Source organism: Emydura macquarii, unplaced genomic scaffold (assembly GCF_026122565.2).
Source record: "Emydura macquarii macquarii isolate MOO-44397 ecotype Brisbane River unplaced genomic scaffold, CSIRO-AGI_Emac_v2 contig_2676, whole genome shotgun sequence".
Taxonomy (NCBI): Eukaryota; Metazoa; Chordata; order Testudines; family Chelidae; genus Emydura; species Emydura macquarii.
In genome coordinates this window covers 31999188-32020861 of record NW_027132813.1, presented here as the reverse complement: position 1 = coordinate 32020861, position 21674 = coordinate 31999188, and the positions used below count along the sequence as shown (strand labels likewise).

At 42.5% G+C, this 21674-nt stretch overlaps 1 protein-coding gene across 4 annotated transcripts in view; it reads right to left on the bottom strand.

Annotated features, from left to right (window-relative positions):
* Window positions 1–808: 808 nt before the first annotated feature.
* The window catches only part of ACYP2 (acylphosphatase 2), a 134733-nt gene continuing 113867 nt past the window's right edge, over window positions 809–21674 (bottom strand). For all 4 annotated transcript variants that reach the window (XM_067565147.1, XM_067565145.1, XM_067565146.1 and 1 more), the window contains exon 4: window positions 809–1454. In XM_067565147.1, coding sequence (XP_067421248.1) covers window positions 1340–1454 — 115 coding nt within the window. In that variant the 3' untranslated portion in view covers window positions 809–1339. The remainder of the gene's footprint in view (window positions 1455–21674) is intronic.

Here is a 21674-nt window from a genome sequence, read left to right as displayed (position 1 = left end):
CGTGTGTAGTTTGAACTATAATAATCTATAAATAACTCTTGCAACACTAGAATGAAATCTTCAGTGCTTTATGTACAAAAGACCCAGTGAAAATAAATCTGGTTGTCAGCAGGACTACAAATTTCTATACACATCTTGTCGTGCACGTGACAGACAATCTCAAGTATGCTGTGTTATGAAACATTCTTTTCTTAAATAAAAAATAATAATTTAATGCTTGAAGATGGTGCTGTATCAATGCCCTCACGACTGACTATATATCTCTAGGTCATGTATGGATCAGCCAGTGGATGTGGTATTGTAAGCTTCCACACAAAGCCTGCCAATATAACTTACTCCTGATTTGGAGAGACCATATCTAAGATTGAGGAGAATTCAGCCTCTGTACTGATGTATTTGGCCTCTTTGCCTTAAATACCAAAAAAGATGGGAATTAGACCCCGGTCCTACAAAGACTTATCCGAGTGCTTAACTTTAAGCATTTAAGCATTCAATGGGACTACTGGTGCCCAATATGACATCTGGGTAAGTCTGTGCAGGATGAGGTCTTAAGTGATCATCTTAGTGGTGATTTTTGTGATGCAAAGGCCTGGTCAATAGCTATGAGACTAAAGCCATCAACTCATATCATATAGGTAACTGTAGAGAAAACAGCTGGAAGTAACTTAGTCAGTATTGATCCTGGCAGGGGCTGGACAAAAGACCTATAAAAGGCTATATATCTCTATATCCCATATCCTGAGCTACCCTGACATCATTATGGAAAGTTTCTTAAATCAGACTTGACTGGATACATTTTATAAGCCAAAATACATTTATTTTAGAACACTTTCTACAGCATTAATTATTACAAATAATACAAGACAACTTTACATTTAGGATATACTAGTGAATGTTGCTGTGATGCTGTTTAAAGATTACTTAAAATTATTTAAACATTTTTAATTAGATCACAAACAGTGAAATTTAAGTTGCTTTTTGTTTGTTTTTTTAATATATATAAATCAAATATTTTATTGAGCAAAGACTAGGTTCTGTGGTCATGTCTAACGAATTTCATTGTGCACTAATATTTGCTGATTTTGCAGTTGTGTATTTTTATTTTTTTTACTACAATGCTTAAAGTAAATGATATATAAATTGGCATTTTTTGGTAAAGATTTACATTGTGAAATTTCTAATACAGTAACTGACAGTCTGACATTATGTAAATGGGATATTTTTATACTTTAAGATGCAGCAGACATCAAAAAGGTGCTGTCATGCTATTTTATGGAGGCACAGAAATTACTATGCAGCTGAAGCATTATAATTTTGTGCTTAAAGGTTTCTTCCTCTATTAGTATCTAGTGCTAAATCCTGAGAAATCAAGCTTGGAGATCTCCTTCTCGTTACAAAAGTTGGTTCGGTCTATGCGAGAACTGGGACTTCCAACTTTACTCAGCCAGGCCTTCCTGAAAATAAAAGTAGTACAAGTGGGTTAGAATAAAATAAACTCCATGGGTGGCATTTGCTCTTGTGTCATGCTTTCTATTTAAGTGGCTTATAAAGCTCAGCTTTTCAATGAGAAAATTATTCCTGATAAATGGTTTCCAAATACATTATTATCTCCCTCAGTTGTTTCCCCTTTTCTCTTTAAAAGCAAGATAAAACTATTTAAATAGTACATAAAATTGTCAGTGTTTCAAAATATATTGTAGAATATTACATACAATTAAATTTGGACTCAAACAAAATTTTGGCTGAAGCAGGCTCATTAAGGGTGCATTATTAAAATGAGTTGTAGAGGGGTAGCTGTGTTAGTCTGTTTTTAGCAAAACAGCGAGAGTCCTGTGGCACCTTAAAGACAAACACATTTATTTGGGCATAAGCTTTCGTGGGCAGAAACCCACTTTGTGGGATGCATGAAGTGGAAACTTCAGTTTGGTAGTATATATACACATGCAAAGATGGGTGAGTTACATCACAGAGAGGAGGGCAACTGTTAACGAGGTAAATTCAATCAGGGTGGATGAGGCCATTCACAACAGTTGATGAGAAGGTGTGAATGTCAAAAGAGGGAACATTATTTTTTGTAGTGAGCTAGCCACTCTCTGTCTCTATTCAGACCTACTCTGATAGCATCAAGTTTGCATATGAGTTCCAGTTTTTGCGCTGGAGTTTGTTTTTGAAGTTTTTTTGTTGAAGTATGGCAACTTTTAAGTTTGTTACTGAGTGTCCAGGGAGATTGAAGTGCTCTCCGACTGGTTTTTGAATGTTACCATTCCTGATATGTGATTTATGTCCATTTATTCTTTTGCATAGAGACAGTCTACATGGCAGAGGGGCATTGTTGGCACATGATGGCGTATATCACATTAGTAGATGTGCAGGTGAACGAGCTCCTGATGGTGTGGCTGATGTGGTTAGGACCTGTAATGGTGTCACTTGAGTAGATATGCGGGCAGAGTTGGCAAAGGGGTTTGTTGCAAGGATACGTTCCTGGTTTAGTGTTTCTATTGTATGGTGTGCAGTTGCTGGTGAGTATTTGCTTCAGGTTGGGGGGCTGTCTGTAAGCGAGGACTGGCCTGCCTCCCAGGGTTTGTGAGAGCGAGGGATCATCTTCCAGGATAGGTTGTAGATCCTTAATGATGTGTTGGAGAGGTTTTAAGCTGGGGGCTGTAGGTGATGGCCAGTGGCTTTCTGTTGTTTTCCTTGTTTCCTTATTATTAAAATGAGTGCTCAGTTTTACCTATTTTAATTATATCATTCATTATAACGATGTTTTTACAGAATTAATAAGAGTACTCATTGCAAGCACTCAAGTACTGTACACAATAAAAAACAATAACAAGAATGGATAATAATAGCTTGGAATGTTTGAAGGAGTCAGAGAAACCTTAAATTAAATAGCATACAAACTACATTAACAGAATGTTATTGAGTTGCAAAGTCAAGGACTAAAAAGTTAGGAAATGCCAGAATTTACGTTGTCTGTGCAACATTAATTCTGCTCTTGCATTAATATGCATTATGATACAGTCTTTTATTACATAAACACATTGTTTTTCCTCCACAACACTGAAATTAATAGGACTAGTCCTGGAGTAAGGTACTACTCAGCATGAGTAAAAGTGGCAGACTCTGGCCCTTAGTACAGTATTTTGTTCCAGATAAGAAGTACCAAACCTTTCCCGTTTGCTATTTTCACAATACATTGAACAAACATGGTGCAGAAAAGTTCTTCTAAATTATCATCTTTCCCAGCATCAATCACTCAAAATAAATGGATCTGCAATAATTTATCAACACTTTAAGCTTCCTAAGGTTTTAATTTCTCTTATTTATTTGAGAGAATAAAGTACTTTTGTTTGTTTGTTTGTTTGATCTTGCTATAAGGTACCTGTTATAGTCAACTCTTGTAAAGAGTAGGCTGGCTTTAACCAGAGCATCAGGCCACACATTGTATAGTATTGTGTTCTCTAAAAATGAATGCCTCTGCTCCACAAAGTACAGTACATCCTGTGTGTGAACTGACAGGATAATGCAGATGGCTATAAAGATAAGTGATTGACTGTTTTTACGAACTTACAAACATGATTTAATAATAACTTTGAGTTTCACTGCTAGAATGGTTCAACAAAGATTTATTTGAGGACCGACTTATTTTTCAAGATTCTAAATCATAATAAAATCAAGTAAAGCAAAGCAATAACAAAATAGAATTCATTTTTTGTGTACTGCATCTAAAGAGGAATACATTTTGCATACATTTTCATCCATGACTAAGCCTGTCTTAATTGTTCACTTAACAAAGCAGTTAAAATACAAGATTTTATTCAATTCAATATGAATTTGAAGAGCTAAAGCAATTAAATTGTTGATTTGTTTTACTGAAAGTTACACTTGGCATTACACAAATAAAATATTCTTGCACTGAGACTTATCTTGATATCTTCACCATGAGAACCACAAATGAATGGAGGCTGCAGACCTTGAACCAACACATGAAACACACCTGGGGCATAGGGCTATAATAAAACCTGTCCTATCAAGAGACTGATAAAAGTGCTGATGGGAGATCGTTTTATGTTGAATTTGTGACAATTCAATGTAATACCTGAAAGTGCCTCAGATATGTTTGCTGGGTCTAAGGAATAAGAAAGGAGTATTCCATTACTTGTATTACAGCTGCAGATCACAGTGTTGCCACCAAAATGTCTAAATCAATGCTTGTATTCATGGCTCTAAACAACTAAACCTCATCCTTGAGGGCCAGTGTACACATTCCTGGTTACTTAGAAATCTGTTTCTAATGTTTAGTTATGAAAGCAAATATGTCCCTAGTGCTCGAGTATTTGGGGATATAACTTTAGGAGATGTAGGAATGTACTTGTTGGGTTAGTGAAGCATGCACCCAGGATAGCATAGCTTGAGCCTGGCCTTCTAAGTGGAACAGGAAAGATCCCATAGAAAACACCACACAGAACTAAGGAGAGGTATATGTATATGGTCAGAAGAAACTGGCTGTGAGGACACAAGCCTTGATTTGGTCTATAACTGTTTATACTGTAGATCAAATTAATAAACATCCAATTTCTATCAAATGTTTACATAAATTTAGACCCAAAAGAGATTGCTCCCAAAGCAAAGCTGGGCTGTTAGTTATCTGATTCCAGTGTAGTCACAACTTCTTCACACTGCCCACCCTGCATTAACCTTGGAAAATTTAATTTGAATTAGGGCTTATAAATCATAGGCTTTGGTGCCCAGAGGAAAATTCTATAGGACCTTTCCACCCACTATACTTAATTTCAAAATCTGTTATCTTTTTTCTAAATAATCAACTGTTTGTTCTTTCAACCCTTTGCCAAACCACCTAACTTCAATTAAAATTCACAAAAATCTGGGGAGCAGACCCTTGGAATCCTTCAAATTGTCAGACATGTGAAGTGTACAAAATCTTTGATTTTTTTAGACCTCCTTCAATCCCTTTATATGTAACTATAATACATATTATAATATCCTCATGTTCGTTTGTAAAGCACTTTTGACTAGTATCAAAGTGCTTCACAGAAAAAGTCACAATAATGCAAATGTGTAACAAGAATAGTAAAATAAGATGGCAGGAAAATATTTTCAAAGGGACTTCAAAAATGGAAAAAAAATTGATATGTACATTATATAGTTTGGTGAATCACTGTCACTCATGGCCAGTCTGGTAGGGCAAGAAGCAGTGCGCTTTCGTCTGGTTATTAATCCAGATAAAGCAAAATCCCTGGCCATTACTATAAAAAAGTTTCCAACTCCAGATTACAACCACTTCTGTATTAACCTATTCGGATGGAATACTGAGCAGATGGCAACTGTCAAATACTAGGGCAGCATCATAGGTGACTGCTGGAGGATGCTTGAAAGATGTGAACACTTGTGTAGCAGCAGCTGCCACCATTTTTCAGGCCCTTCAGTGGCCTCTATGGGATGTTGTGAAATCAAGCTTGCTATGAAGCTACAGCTCTATAGAACCATGGTTACACCACCATTATGATATGGCAGTAAAAAGTGAATGCTGAGGAAGGCCGAGGAGCAGTATTTACAATTCTTCTAGTCTTCCTCAGCTGCTCCATATTAAGTGGCAAGACAAGATTCATAGTGAGGATGTTCATAGCTAAACCACCAACCATCTCCATCAGCACTGGTTTGGTTTCAGCAGCTTTCTTGGTATGGACACATTAGGAGGATGGAAGACAAATGAATTAAAAAAGTGTGTTTACCAAGGAATGCTGCTACATAGCCAGTTATGCTGTCACCAAAAACTTCAGTGGATTTCAATATGATCACCAATAATGAACATTGTGACACACAAACCTCTTAATGACCACTGGCAAGGGGGTTACAGGAATATCCTGTTTCTGGTATGCACTTTCTGATTCACCAAAGATTGAGGCCTCAGATGAAAGTCAGTGTCAAACTGGTTATTAGTATCATTGTGAAATTTATGTACACAGTCTATGAATTATGTCCCAAATTGACATGTCAACAGAAGAGGCTTTAGAAAAAATTGATAAACTAAACAGTAATAAGTCACCAGGACCTGATGGTATTCACCCAAGAGTTTTGATGGAACTCAAATAGGAAATTTCAGAATTACTATCTGTGGTATGTAACCTATCGCTGAAATCAGCTTCTGTACCAGATAACTGGAAGGTAGCTAATGTAATGCCAATTTTTAAAAATAGCTCCAGAGAAGATCCTGGCAGTTACAGGCAGTGAGCCTATCTTCAGTACTGGAGAAATCGGTTGAAATTATAGTAAAGAACAGAATTATCAGAAATATAGATAACCGGGATTTGTTGGAGAAGACTTAACACAGCTTTTATAATGGGAAATCATACCTCATTAATCTATTCAAATTCTCTGATGGGGTCAACAAGCATATGGATAAAGGTGATCCAGTTGATGTAGTGTACTTGGATTTTCAGAAAACCTTTGACAAGATCCGTCATCACAGGCTCTTAAGGCAACTAAGTAGCCATGGAACAAGAGGGAAGGCCCTCTCATGGATCAGTAACTGGTTGAAAGATAGGAAACAAAGGGTAGGAATAAATGGTCAGTTTTCATAATGGGGACGGATGAACAGTGGAGTTTCCCAGCGATCTGTACTGGGACCTGTACTGTTCAACGTATTTATTTATTAGTGATCTGGAAAAAAGGATGAACAGTGAATTGGCAAAATTTGCAGACAATACAAAATTATTCAAGATAGCACTGGAATGAAATCTTAGACTTCTATCCCTGGCATGTGGTTAATGCACAAAGTCATGATTTGCAATAAGATATTGGAATTTATGTATGTTATTAGTGTGTCTTTAGAACCCAGTTTGTATTAGAACATTGATCCAAAAGGAAATATCTCCAAGGCATGGCAATGAATTATGTACCCTTTCACCTCTACATCTCTGGTTCAAGTCCAGGCTAGCTCAGTAAGGATTGATGGCTGTTCCATGGCTCATGTGAGAGGAGTTGGTGGTATCCATATTTAAAAAAAAAAAAAAAAGAAAGAACACTAGTGGCAGACTCAGAGGCATTGAGGTCAAACTTCCCTCTTATGCCTTTAGGTGGTCCCTTTAGAAATGGGTTAAAGGATGCTGATGGAGTGGTAAGAGTTTTGATAATGGGGCTATGCCTGTAAGGGCTGAGCATCCCAGACAAAGTCTAGGCAGGATGCTATGAAGCTCTGAGTGTCATGAACAGTCACTTGGAACCAGACATAGAATAAAGCAAAGCTCTTGCAAGCATTTGAAAAACTAAGTGATCAATGAACATCTTGGGGCAGAGGGTGCTTAAATTTCAGCTGCATATATTGTACTTGCCCCAGTGATAAAGGGCTTCTCCAGGGTTAGCAGTCAAGCATGTTTCAGGAATCCTACAGTCACCTACAATAAAAAAAAAAAAAAAAAAAAAAAAAAAAAGAATCTGTCGAGTGTAGGAGAGGTTGTGGGCAGGTCAAATTCCATAGTGCATTTGTTCCATGATGAACTATGCATGAAGGTGTTTCCATATCCAGACTGGTATTTTACAGTATTTCATCATTTACATATAAAAAGGAAAAGAGGAGGCAGTTTTTCATCCTGAGGAGGCAGGTGCAATATAAATTACACATACCAGCTGGGTCAGCAATAGTGGTGGGTTAAGGATGGGAAATGACTTGTAGGCCGCACATAAACTGCCCCAAAAGCTATGCCTGAGAGCAATCCGCTGCCTCGCTCTTCCCCTGCTCAGTGGCATAGTGTACTGAGGCTGCTAACAAAAGAGAAATCTGGGGACAAAGGTGAGAGGATCCAGTGTTGGTGGGATGAAAGTAGCAAGAGAGAGTGAAGCAGTCAGAGACTTCTCATGGGAATTAAACTGGGGAAGACTGGCTTTGAAATGCAATGCATTAGGGAAAATCTGGAATGGTTGAGGGGTCCCAAAAGAGAAGTTTGGGGAGAATTATGAATTGCTTAGAGGAGGAAAAGAGCATGCAGAACAGAGTTCAAGGATCTCCAAAATAAATTGGGCCTAGTAATCTTATAAATTGATTTACAAAACTGTACTCTAAATGTGTGGACCTGAAGCCTGTTGAAGCAGAATACATCTGTCTGCAGAGCCTTTGAAACTAAAGTTCCCTCTACTGCTGCTGCCATGGAAACTGATGCATCCAATCAACGAAAATGGGTCAGTGTGATTTTAAATTATCGTGCCTATTGTTTTGTAAAAAACAAAAAATTGTTAGCAACAGAAAACGCTAGATCAGGATCAAAAGCCATTATGTAAGTGTATATGTCTATATGTCTATATACATACATATAGCACATTATACTGCATATATAAAGAGGGGATGGGGAAGTGGCAGAGAGAGAGAGTGATAGAAAGTGCATTACTCCCTCGAGGTGAAATACAATTTTGACACATTTTATCAGGATGACCACATCAGACACCACTACAAAGCAGAGTCACAAGTCTGGGACTCTAGGTCACCTTAGCGAGTGAAAGGAAAACAAAAAATACTACCACAACCGGGACCAGCTGACAATCCCATGAGAGAAGCCAAGAACTGGGTGGGCATGGATACTGAACTATGCTCTCATCTAGAGGCGTGGTCCCTTCAGAATACAACTGAGATTTATGGGTGTGGGGAAGCCTACTTTACCACAGTCAGTGTAGTAATTGTTCTGTGGATCAACAGTGGACATCAGTTATCTGAATGGTCAATTGAATAGTTCTACAAGGACTATTTCTATTTTGAAAAATACATTTATTCCCGGCTAGTAATCAACTTTGTTTTTAAACACAACTGTGGAATGAGTTATTAATTGGTTTGTATTTTATTTACTGTGTGTGAATGCAGGGGATGGGGTGGGGGTTCAGTCAGATTCTGCTGCATTTATGATTGGCACTTCTCTATAGAATATCCAATGAGGAATTTCTTTGAAGTAACTTGAAATTAATGTCAACAACAAGGACACATCTACAGAGTCTGTGACATGGAAAGGATATAAATTAGGTGTGACATTCGGAGAGTACTGAATAAAAACACAAAGATTATACATTTTAGATGTCATATCTATTTATAATGCTATGAAAAAAATGACTTCTAGATGCTCATCACATACTGTATATGTTACTGATACTGAACCAAATTTTCTACTGGTGTAAATTGACATAGCTTTGTTGGATTTAATGGAGCTGCATCAATTCACATCAGTAGAGAATTTAGTCCATTATGTACATGTTCCTTGAAAACTGTTTCATTAGACACATTTGACTCATGTTGAAAGACCCTACCTATTGTTAATTCACAGTCAAAAAGGTGCAATTGCTCAGCTAGAAGAAACTTTAAACCTAAGAACAATTTGCTCTTTTCTGATATCCGCTGAAGATCTCTGTTGCACATGCTACCTAAATGTTATTTTTGTAAAGTTTGAGCAAAACTGATTGTCCATTTTTTTTATATATGTGAGCAGAAAAAAACATTTTCCCCATATAGAATCATAGAATCATAGAATATTAGAGTTGGAAGGGACCTCAGGAGGTCATCTAGTCCAACCCCCTGCTCAAAGCAGGACTAACCTCAGCTATATCATCCCAACCAGGGCTTTGTCAAGCCGCAGCTTAAAAACCTCTAAGGATGGAGATTCCACCACCTCCCTAGGTAACCCATTCCAATGCTTCACCACCCTCCTAGTAAAAAACTTTTTCCTAATGTCCAACCTAGACCTCCCCCTGCAACTTGAGACCGTTGCTCCTTGTTCTGTCATCTGCCACCACCGAGAACAGCCTAGCCCCATCCTCCCTAGAACCCCCTTTCAGGTAGTTAAAAGCCGCTATCAAATCCCCCTCACTCTTCTCTTTTGCAGACTAAACAAGCCCAGTTCCCTCAGCCTCTCCTCATAAGTCCTGTGCTCCAGCCCCTAATCATTTTGGTTGCCCTCCGCTGCACTCTCTCCAAATTGTCCACATCTTTTTTGTAGTGGGGGGCCCAAAACTGGACACAGTATTCTAAATGCGGCCTCACCAATGCCGAATAGAGGGGAATAATCACTTCCCGTGACCTGCTGGCAATGCCCCTCCTAATGCAGCCCAATATTCCATTAGCCTTCTTGACAACCAGGGCACACTGCTGACTCATATCCAGCTTTTTATCCACCGTTACCCCCAGGTCCTTTTCTGCAGAGCTGCTGCCCAGCTCGTCGGTCCCCAGTCTATAGCTGTGCATGGGATTCTTCCTTCCTAAGTGGAGGACTCTGCACTTGTCCTTGTTGAACCTCATTAGATTTCTTTTGGCCCAATCCTCCAGTTTGTTTAGGTCACTCTGTATCCTATCCCTACCTTGCAGGGTATCTACCACTCCCCCCAGCTTAGTGTCGTCCGCAAACTTGCTGAGGGTGCAATCTACCCCATCCTCCAGATCATTAATAAAGATGTTGAACAAAACCGGCCCCAGGACCGACCCCTGGGGAACTCCGCTTGTGACCGGTTGCCAGCTAGACATGGAGCCATTGATCACTACTCGTTGAGCCCTATGCTCTAGCCAGTTCACTATCCATTTTATAGTCCATTCATCCAACCCATACTTCTTTAACTTGCTGATAAGAATACTGTGAGAAACCGTATCAAAAGCTTTGCTAAAGTCAAGGTATATCACATCCACCGCCTTCCCCACATCCACAGAGCCAGTCACCTCATCATAGAAAGCAATCAGGTTGGTCAGGCATGACTTTCCCTTGGTGAATCCGTGTTGACTGTTCCTGATCACCTTCCTCTCTTCCAAGTGCCTTAAAATGGATTCCTTAAGGACCTGCTCCATGATCTTTCCAGGGATTGAGGTGAGGCTGACCGGTCTGTAGTTCCCCGGATCTTCTTTCCTCCCTTTTTTGAAGATGGGCACTATATTTGCTTTTTTCCAGTCCTCAGGGACCTCCCCCTGTTGCCACGAGCTTTCAAAGATAATAGCCAATGGCTCTGAAATCACCTCAGCCAACTCCCTCAGCACCCTCGGGTGCATTGCATCCGGCCCCATGGACTTGTGAATGTCCAATCCTTCTAAATAGTCTTGAACCTGTTCCTTCAGCACTGCGGGATGTTTGCCTCCTTCCCATTCTGTGCCACCCAGTACAGCAGTCTGGGAGCTGATCTTGTCTGTGAAGACAGAGGCAAAAAAGGCATTGAGTACCTCAGCTTTCTCCACATCCTCCGTCACTAGGTCGCCTCCCTCTTTCTTTAAGGGGCCTACACTTTCCCGAATCTTCCTCTTGTTGGCAACATGCCTGTAGAAACCCTTTTTGTTCCCCTTCACGTCCCTTGCTAGCTGCAACTCCAATTGTGCTTTGGCCTTCCTCATTTCATTCCTGCACGTTCGAGCAGTGTTTATATAATCCTCCCTAGTCATCTGACCAAGCTTCCACTTCTTGTAAGCTTCTTTTTTGCGTTTAAGTTCGCCAAAGACTTCTTTGTTAAGCCAAGCTGGACGCCTACCATATTTGCTATTCTTTCTGCACATCGGGATGGTTTGCTCTTGTGCCCTCAATAAGGTCTCCTTAAAATACAGCCAGCTCTCTTGGGTTCCTTTCCCCCTCATATTAGCCTCCCAGGGAATCCTGCCCATCAGTTCCCTGAGGGAATCAAAGTCCGCTTTTCTGAAGTCCATGGTCCGTATCCTGCTGTTCCCCTTTCTTCCTTTCATCAGGATCCTGAACTCGACCATCTCATGGTCACTGCTGCCTAGGTTGCCACCCACTTCTACTTCCCCTACCAAATCTTCCCTGTTTGTGAGAAGCAGGTCAAGAGAAGCACGGCCCCTAGTTGGTTGCTCCAGCACTTGCACCAGGAAATTGTCAGCGACATTCTCCAAAACTTCCTGGATTGTTTGTGCTCTGCTGTATTGCTCTTCCAGCAGATGTCAGGGTGATTGAAGTCTCCCATGAGAATCAGGCCCTGTGAACTGGAAACTTTCCCCAGTTGAGTAAAGAAAGCCTCATCTACCTCATCCTCCTGGTCTGGTGGTCTGTAACAGACACCCACCACGACATCACACTTATTGTTCTTGCTTCTAAGCTTAACCCAGAGACACTCAACTGACTTATCTCCAGTTTCATACTGGAGCTCAGAGCAGTCATAGTGCTCTCTTACATACAGTGCAACTCCTCCCCCTTTCGCCCCTGCCTGTCCTTCCTGAACAGTTTATACCCATCCATGACAGCGCTCCAATCGTGAGAGTTATTCCACCAAGTCTCAGTTATTCCAATCATGTCGTAGTTTCTTGACTGTGCCAGGACTTCCAGTTCCTCTTGCTTGTTTCCCAGGCTTCTTGCATTTGTGTACAGGCACTTGAGATAAGTAGCCGACTGGCCTACTTCCACAGTATGAATCGGGAGGCCTCCCCTGCTGCCCCCTCCTCCTTCTGCTTCCATGCGGTGTCCCTCTTCCCCACTAACCTTCGGGCTTAGGTCCCCGTCCCCCGTCAAAACTAGTTTAAAGCCCTCCTCACTAGGTTAGCCAGCCTGTCTGCGAAGATACTCTTCCCTGTCTTTGTTAGATGAATCCCGTCTCTTCCTAGTAGTCCTTCTTCCTGAAACAACATCCCATGATCGAAGAATCCAAAGCCCTCTCTTCGACACCACCTGCGTAACCACGCATTTACTTCCACAATGCGACGGTCCCTACCTGGGCCTTTTCCCTGAACAGGGAGGATGGATGAGAACACCACTTGCGCTTCAAACTCCTTTATCTCTTTTCCCAGAGCCACATAGTCTGCAGTGATCCGCTCAAGATCATTCTTGGCAGTGTCATTGGTGCCCACGTGGAGAAGCAGGAAGGGGTAGCGGTCTGAGGACTTGATAAGTTTTGGCAGTCTCTCCGTCACATCCCTAATCCTAGCTCCAGGCAAGCAGCACACTTCTCTAGTTTCCCGGTCCGGACGGCAGATGGATGACTCCGTCCCCCTTAGGAGGGAGTCCCCGACCACCATCACCCTTCTCTTCCTCTTGGGAATGGTGGTTGTGGAACCCCCATCCCTAGGAGAATTCATCCCTTGCCTTCTGATCAAGCGGGTCTCCTTCTGATCCATTCCCTCTGAAGGGTCCTCCAAATCATTCTCTGCCGTAGTACTTGTGCAGAGAGGATGAAAACGATTCCTTACTTCTATCTGCATGGTGGGCACATGGGTTCTCTTTCTTCGGGAGGTCACATGCTGCCAATTTCCTTCCCCGTTCTTCATTTTCGCCTGCCCGGCCTTCTCTGAATCTTGCTTACCCTCTGCCTGTGCCTGATGGAGAAAGACATTGTTTTCTGTAATGCACCGCAGGGTTGACATTTGGGCCTCTAGTCCTTGAACCTTCTCTTCCAATAAGGCAACCAGCCTGCACTTGGTACAGATGAAGTCATCTCTATCCTGGGGGAGGAAGACAAACATAGCACACCCAGTGCAGGTGACAACAACAGATCGCTCCATCTCCATATCTCTGCTCTGAGAGCCTCCTCCGCAATGCCTGAAAGGCAAACACCTGCCGTGGGCTCTCTCCGCAGGCGAACTCCCAGGCGAACTCCCTCCTTCTCCTTCTGTTAGCCGCCTCTCTGTTTGCTGCTCAGCTGCTTCGCAGCTGGCTGCCTTTTATAAGGCTGGGGCAGTTGCCCCCCCCTGCTCTTACCCCTCAAAGCCCCGCCCCCACAATTAGCCCCACCTGGATCCAATCAATCACTCAAACTGACAAACCCCCAACTGCCAAAATGGTGCCTGTAACTGCACCAGTCACAAGCACCCACCCACAGTCAGCTGGTTCTGGTCAAAGATTTTGTTCTGCTTAAACAGCTTCAGCAACAAACTTCAACTTCACAAATCTCACTGAGACTTTTGCAGAAAATTTGGAATTGTTAAAGTGATGTTTTTACACAACACACAGTCAATTTTGTGAAACTCATTACCACAAGAGATCTCTGAGAAGGGTGGTGTTTTACACCCACATTGCACTGCTCTAAATGTCTACACAAGGCGCAGGTCAACAGAGAATCAGGCCCTAGGAGTGCTTCATGCCCTCCTGCTGCAAGGGTATACTATGGTGGCTACAGGGAGAAAGAGGCTTCCTGCGCCCCTTCCTCTCCTTGCACATTTGCTAACAAAAGGTAATACTTTGACCCACAACACAGACTGAAAACGGGGTTTGGCTTGTGGCAAGGCACCCACTCTATCTCAGCGGGCTCAGCACTTCCCCCTCTGGAGATGGAGGCCTGGAGTAAGTCAGCCCCATTCTGGACAGTGTTTATTCTCCCACTTGGAGGTTTATTTCCCAATATTTTGCAAGCAAGCCTCGGGACAGGCCCAAGGAGTGCCCCACTGCCAAATAGAAAAAGACACCCGTTCCAGCCAAAACAAAGAGGAATACCTTTTCCTATCCCTGCCACTCTCTGTGGCTTTGTTATTGGCTCTCAGGGGCCAGGTCTTCCCCTAGAGACAGGCAGTCAGTTATGGCACTTCCCCTGTAGGAGGGAGAGCAGCTATCCATCCTGGAGAGGCCTTTCTCCCTGCTGCCACTAGCCCAGCAGCAGCTTGTCTCTCCTCTTTCTCTCTCACCAGAGGAAGGATTTTAAAGCTCTCAAACAGTCCTTAACTGGACTCAGGTGTCCCTAGTTGACCTGACGTAACCCCTTCTTAGCTTATAGGGAAAAAGGCCTTTATTATTCAAGGTCAATTGTATCTGCCTTTCAATACTGTTTCCTAGTGTGGTTCACCACTCTCCCTGACACCTGTCCCTTTTGTAGTGTGAGGGAGACCCTGGTGCACATTTACCTGGAGTGCGCCAGGCTGCAGGCCCTTCCAGCTCCTTCAAAACCTCTTGCTGAGGTTCTGGCTGCACTTCTCCCCACACCTGTTCCTTTATGCACACCCCATCCATGGCCCCACAAAGTCGCAGGACCTCCTCATCAACCTCCTCCTAGCGCTGGCCAAAGCAGCCATCTATAACACAAGGGAGAGGAGGTTGGCTGTGGGGGTGCTCTGCGACTGTGGGGCTTATTTCTATTCCTCTATCCGTTCACACCTCCGGGTAGAGTTCCTCTGGGCAGTGTCTGCTGATTCCCTTGACGCATTCAGGGAGCAGTGGGCGCTGTCCAGAGTTCTCTGCTTGGTGTCCCCTTCCGGTTCCCTCCATTTGACCTTTAACCCCCACACCCATTCCTGTTTTCTTATATGTTGTCCCCCGCAATCATTTGAGTCCCAGGCCCAGTGACTCCTCCCCTTAGGCTGGGGGAGGGGCCTTTAGCAGTGGATGGGCGCACTTACTGTAACCCAGTATAAACACTGTCTTACAGCTGTCCAGCCTGATCTTGTCACTGGCTATACTGTCATTTCATAAAATCTGATTAAAACTTATTTTTTACATTCAGCCTATTAAATCACAAAAGACAGAAAGATGTTTGAATGAGGAGTTTTTATACCATTTGCTAGTGTACCAATCCAAATTGTAGGAAAAGAAAAGACAGCTCTGATATCTGGATGCTGGCTAATTAGCATATGTCAAGAACATTAAAAAGTGGGGGTGTTTAAAGCAAATGTCATGTGCATAGTTATGCATATTACAGAGCTTGTGCAAAGAGTGAGGTGCAATTATCTCTAACCAGCAATCATATAACTTAGATCCCTATGACTAATTTAGTCAAGGAAAAATAAGTTGGTCAAATCCCCCATTGTAGGCATTTTCAAAATCATCCATGTGGAGGGTCATCCTGAACCATCAATTATTCACTGATTCAGATGGGGAATTCTGCTTAAAATGAGTATCACAATATGGTGCAGAGGAAGCAAATCAACTACTATACTAGACAGGAAATGCTCTAAGATTGGTCTCAGTAATTACAAATATGTGAGCCTTATTTCACTCTCAAATAGATTTGTTGAAATTATATTTAAATTATAGAATTATAAAGCACCTAGATAAATGCAGTACAATAAGGAACAAACCAGCACAGCTTCTGTAAAGGAAAATTATGGCTTATTAGTGCAATAGAATTCTTTGGACAAATTAACAAAATAGTGGGAGAAGGAGAACTATTGTCTCCTGGTTTCCGTGTATTCCTCCATCTATCTGTATCCATCTGTTGTCTCATACTTAGACTGTAAGCTCATTGAGGCAGGAGCCATCTTTGTGTTCCGTATTTGTACAGTGCCTAGCACACTGGGGTCCTAGCCCATGATCAGGGCTCCTATGTGCTACATTAACACAAATAATAATAATTAATTAGTTGATATAAATATTTTTAAGCAATGAACACAGAGGATACATTTTAATAAGAAAAGGTTACTCACCTGTGCAGTAACTGAGATTCTTCGAGATGTGCCCCCCTGTGGGTGCTCCACTTCAGGTGACTGGCATGCCCCCGTGTCCACCTCAGAGATCTTCGTCAGCAGTGTCTGCTCAGGTCGCGCATGCGTGGCCTGTCTCGCGGTGCCGTTGGTGCCTCGAGCCACGCGCGTGTGACCTGAGTCCCTCTGTTCCTTCTCTACCATGGAGCAATAATAGGCACAGGTTTTGAAGTAGAGGGGAGGAGGAAGGGTAGTGGAGCACCCACAGGGACACATATCTCGAAGAACCTCAGGTACTGCACAGGTGAGTAACCTTCTCTTCTCCATCGAGTGGTGTCCCTGCGGATGCTCCACTTCAGGTGAGTATGGAGCAGTATCCCTCATTTGATGGAGGGAACTTTGGAGTTATTGTGGTCTATTTAGACTTACAGTTGCATCTGACCTGGAAGCTTGGTCAAGGGCGTAATGTTTGGTAAACATGTGTACTGAGGCCCATGTAGCCGCTCTACATAGGTCTGCTAAGGAAGACTGCAGATGCTACCATTCCCATGGTGGAGTGTGCTCTGATCCCATGAGGGGGTTTCATGTTCTTTAGGGTGTAACATAAGTAGATGCAGTCTTTGATTCACTTAGAGAATCTCTGTTTAGATATGGTCCCCCCTTTACAGTGTTCTGAAATGGACACAGAGCGTCTGGATGTTTGCCTGAAGGATTTAGTCCTGTCCAAATAGAACGCTAATGCTCGTCTGACATTTAGCATGTGTAGCAAAGCATTATGTGTGTTCTCATGCGGTTTTGGATAGAATATAGGCAGGTGTACTTGTTGGTTAATGTGGAACGATGAATTGACCTTTGGTAGAAATTTTGTGTGGGGAAGTAGTGTGACTTTGTAGAAGATTGTGTAGGGCAAGTGTGCCATAAGTGCCCCGATTTCTCCTACGCGTCATCCAGATGTTATAGCCATGAGAAAGGATACTTTCATGGACGTATATGAGGGAACATTTCATTAATGGTTCAAGGGAATATTCAGTTAAAGTGTGTAATACTAAATTCAAGTTCCATGGGATAGAGGGCCTGTGGATCTCCGTGTATGTGTTTTATATGCCGGTAAGGAATCATTTGACCAAAGAGTGAGTAAAAATAGTTTTGTCTGCTATTTTCAGGTGAAAGGCAGCTATAGCAGCCAAGTGGACTTTGAGAGAACTGAGTGACAGGCTTGAGTTTTTGAGTTCGAGCATGTACTCTGGTACATTAGGGATTGAAGCTCATACAGGTAAGAAATGTCTGTTTTTACATCATTCATTGAACCTTGTCCATTTTTGCAGATAAGTTTTGCGAGTCGTTGATTTTCTGCTGTTGAATAATACTTTTTTGACTTGTGCTGAACATTCTAACTCTTCCCCTTGGAACCATGTAGGAGCCACGCTGTGAGGTGGAGTTTGTCTAAGTATGGATGCAGAGTTTGGCAGTTGTCCTGGTGTAGTAGGTCTCTGCATGTTGGAAGGACTACTGGTGTGCACGTCGACATCTGGAGCAGGTAAGGATACCACACTATGCTCATAGTTTGGCTATGCAGGAGCTATGAGGATCCCTCTTGCTCTGTCCGAGCGTATTTTGTGTAGGACTTTTAGGATCATCGGTATGGGGGGAAATGCATAGAGTAAACCTCTGTTCCAGCTGATAAGGAAGGCGTCACCCCTGGATCCGGCACCCAAGTCCACTCTGGAACAAAATAGTGGGCATTTCTTGTTCTATGAGGTTGCAAAGAGGTTGATGGTTGGATGGCCCCATTGTCAAAAAATGTCTTGCAGCACTGCGTCGTTTAGTTTCTGCTGAGGGTGTCTGCTGTTATATTCTGGTGCCCCAGGAGATATGAAGCTGAGATATTGATGCCATGATGGATGCTCCATGTCCATAGTTTCATCGCCTCTCTGCATAGCGAGTATGATCAGGCTCCCCCTTGACGGTTTACACAGTACATGCATGCAACATTTTCTGTCATTACTTTTATTGTTTTGTTCCTTATAAGAGGGAGAATGTGTAAGCATGTGTTGCATACTGCCCAAAGTTCTAGCAGGTTTCTGTGTAGGGACATTTCCAGTCGAGACCACCTACCCTGTATAGTGTGGTATAACAGATGTGCTCCCCATCCAATAAGGGATGTGTCTGTCGTGAGTATAATCGAGGGCGGTTCCTGCTGAATGGAATGCCGGCCAGCATGTTGGAAGGGTAAGTCCACCACAGTAGTGAGTCCTTGATGTGACTGGGCATTGCTAACACTTTGAGTAGGCAGTGCTTGCAAGGTTTGTACATGGTGGAAAGCCATGCTTGTAGGCAGCACATGTGCAGACTCGCGTGCCTTACTACATACGTCATGGCTGCCATGTGGCCTAGAAGTTGAAGGCATGTCTGGGCCGTGAGAGTTGGACCGTTTCTTATAGAATAAACCAGGTTCCTGATGGTATCGAATCTCTTCTCTGGCAGTGATGCCTTTGCTGCAATTGTGTCGAAGTGTGTACCTATAAATTCTATCTGTTGTACTGGGAGCAGTGTAGATTTTTGTTGGTTTATCATGAGTCCCAGTGCTTTGAATAGCGATGTTGTTCGCCGAATGGCTGTTAACATCTTTATTTGAGTACTTGCTTTTAATAGGCAATCGTCCAGGTATGGAAATATAATTATTTCCTCCCTGTGGAGGAATGCAGTCACCACAGCTAATATCTTTGAGAGTACCCTTGGTGCCGTGGAGAGGCTGAAGGGATGTACTCTGTACTGGTAGTGTCTGTCTCCCAGAACAAACCTGAGAAACTGTCTGTGTGCGGGGTGTATGGTCATCCTGCAGGTTGAGGGCTGAAAGTAGGCATCTTGCAGGTTGAGGGCTGAAAACCAGTCCCTTTATTTCAGTGCTGGTTATATAATGTTTCCTTGCTGTGCCTTAAATAGTTACAACACTCAGGCAGCAAAGATGAATGTGAGCATATATTATACCTATTATCTTCTGCTCTTTTTCATAGGAATTGTGCATTCTTCATGTACTCAATACCTCCACTGAAGTGAATTCCAGTTCTGTATATATACAAAGAAGGTGCCTTTGGGCCCATGGTGTGTATTATACATAATATTGTCTTTGGCTTTGATTAGATTTTTGTTGGGGACTGAGATTCCAGCCCCAAAGAATTCTTTCACAACAATGATGACACCATCCACAATTATCATTTCCTCAATGACAGTCATAAAAAAAAATCATCTGACTGGACACTCCACACTCTTGATCATTACATTGACTGCTTCAGGAAAAAATTTACTATGAAATCCTTGACAAACATGACATCCACCACAGTCTGTCCACCTTCCTGAGGGCAGCTATACAGTCCCTGAAATCCAACCCCAAATAGCGATCAAACCAACAAAGAGGGTGCCCTCATAGTTCTCAACCCTGATGAATATGTTAATGAGGCCAACCGATAACTCCCTGACACCACTTATTATAAGGAACTCAAAGAAGATCCCACATCACAATTTACCCAGGAATTTAAGGATATCACCAAATCCTTTCCCAAACAACTCCAAGAAAATCTCTATAACCTCATCCCCCACAAACCCACACAGGAACCTTCTACCATGCTTCCCAAGATACACAAACAAGGGAACCCAAGCAGACCCATCATATCTGGTCACAGCACTCTTACTGAAGGAATATCATAGAAACCATCCTTAAACCATGCACCACACAAAGCACCAGCATCCTCCAGGACACAACTGACTTTCTCCAGAAACTTCACAACATTAACAACTTCTCTCAGAACACCATCCTTGCCACCATGAATGTCACCTCCCTATAACCAACAGCATCATTGCCTGCCTCAAATATTTACAAGAAAATGGACTACATTCAGATATCCAACCCAAACACATCACTAAACTATCTATTTCATTCTCACCCATAATTTTACATTCAACAACATTTTGTCCAATCCATGGGAAGAGCCTGGGGTATTAGGATGGCTCCCCGATATGCCAACCTCTTCACGGGCCACCTTAAAGAAGAATTTCTGGACAAATGCACCTAGAAACCAATGATATACCTGAGATACATCAATGAGGTTTTCATCCTCTGGGCAGACAACCTAAACTTCCTCATAGATTTCCACCACAACTTCAAGAACCACCACCATACATTACAGTGTCTCTAAAACACTCTCACACTAGCATCCATTTCCTGGACATCACGATCAGTTTCAGCAATGCAACCCTATGGATAACTATGTACAAGAAACCCTTGGATCACCACACTAACCTTCACAGATCCAGTAACCACTCCAAACACACCAAGCAATTTGTTATCTACAGCCCAGCACTAAGATATTGCAGAGTATGCTCTGAGAGAAACTCCTGGATAAATACCTTAACACACTTAAAATCATCTTCCCCAAACGTGGACACTGCACCAGAGAAGTAGATCACATCATGGAATGGGTCACCATATACCTCGAGGGAACCTGCTTCAATACTGAAATAAAACCTCCTCTGATCTCACGCCCCTAATTGTCACCTACCTCTCTGCACTGGAATCCACGTGGGGTATCATCAAACAATTACAACTGATACTCGATGAGGATCACATCCCAAAATAAATCTTTCCTGAACCCCCTCTTCTGGCCTTCAAACAACCGCCCAACATCTCCAAGCTCATCATCAGATGCAAGCTTCCCACAGAACAGGTTTGATGTTGTGTGTCTCCCCTCCTCCTCCTCCCCCCCGCCCACACACACACACACACACACAGTCTGGACTGGTGTGTAGCTGTCATCCCAATTCTTCACTCCTGGGCCCTGACTTACCCCGCTTTGCTGTGTGAACCACCCACTCCTGGGTCAGCCCATGCCCATCCTCCTGCATGTAATTGGTCCCTCACCTAATGAAGGAGCATTCTGGCCAGCCACTCATGGGACAGACCCCCAGAAAACACCCCCAATCCCAGAAGCAACCCGGGAACTGCTGTCTTGCAGCGTTCAGTGCTGTACACTGTGCCCTTCAAGCTCATTTACACTTGTCCGTCAATTTATCAAAGAAATTGATATGCACAAGCTCTGTCACTCTAAGTGAGGTCTCTGCACACACTGAGTCCACATGCACTGTTTTAGATAAAACAAACAAATACATTTATTGACTATAACAAGATTTTAAGTGATTCCAAGTCAGATTAATATAAACTAAAAGATTAATAAATGAGTCAAGGAGTTAATCACAATTAAATAAAGATAACTCGTATTCTAAACTATGATTAATATTCCAGTCTCTTTCAATCCATGATGTTAGCTTCTATGATGTTAGCTTGCCACACAGGATTAATATGTCA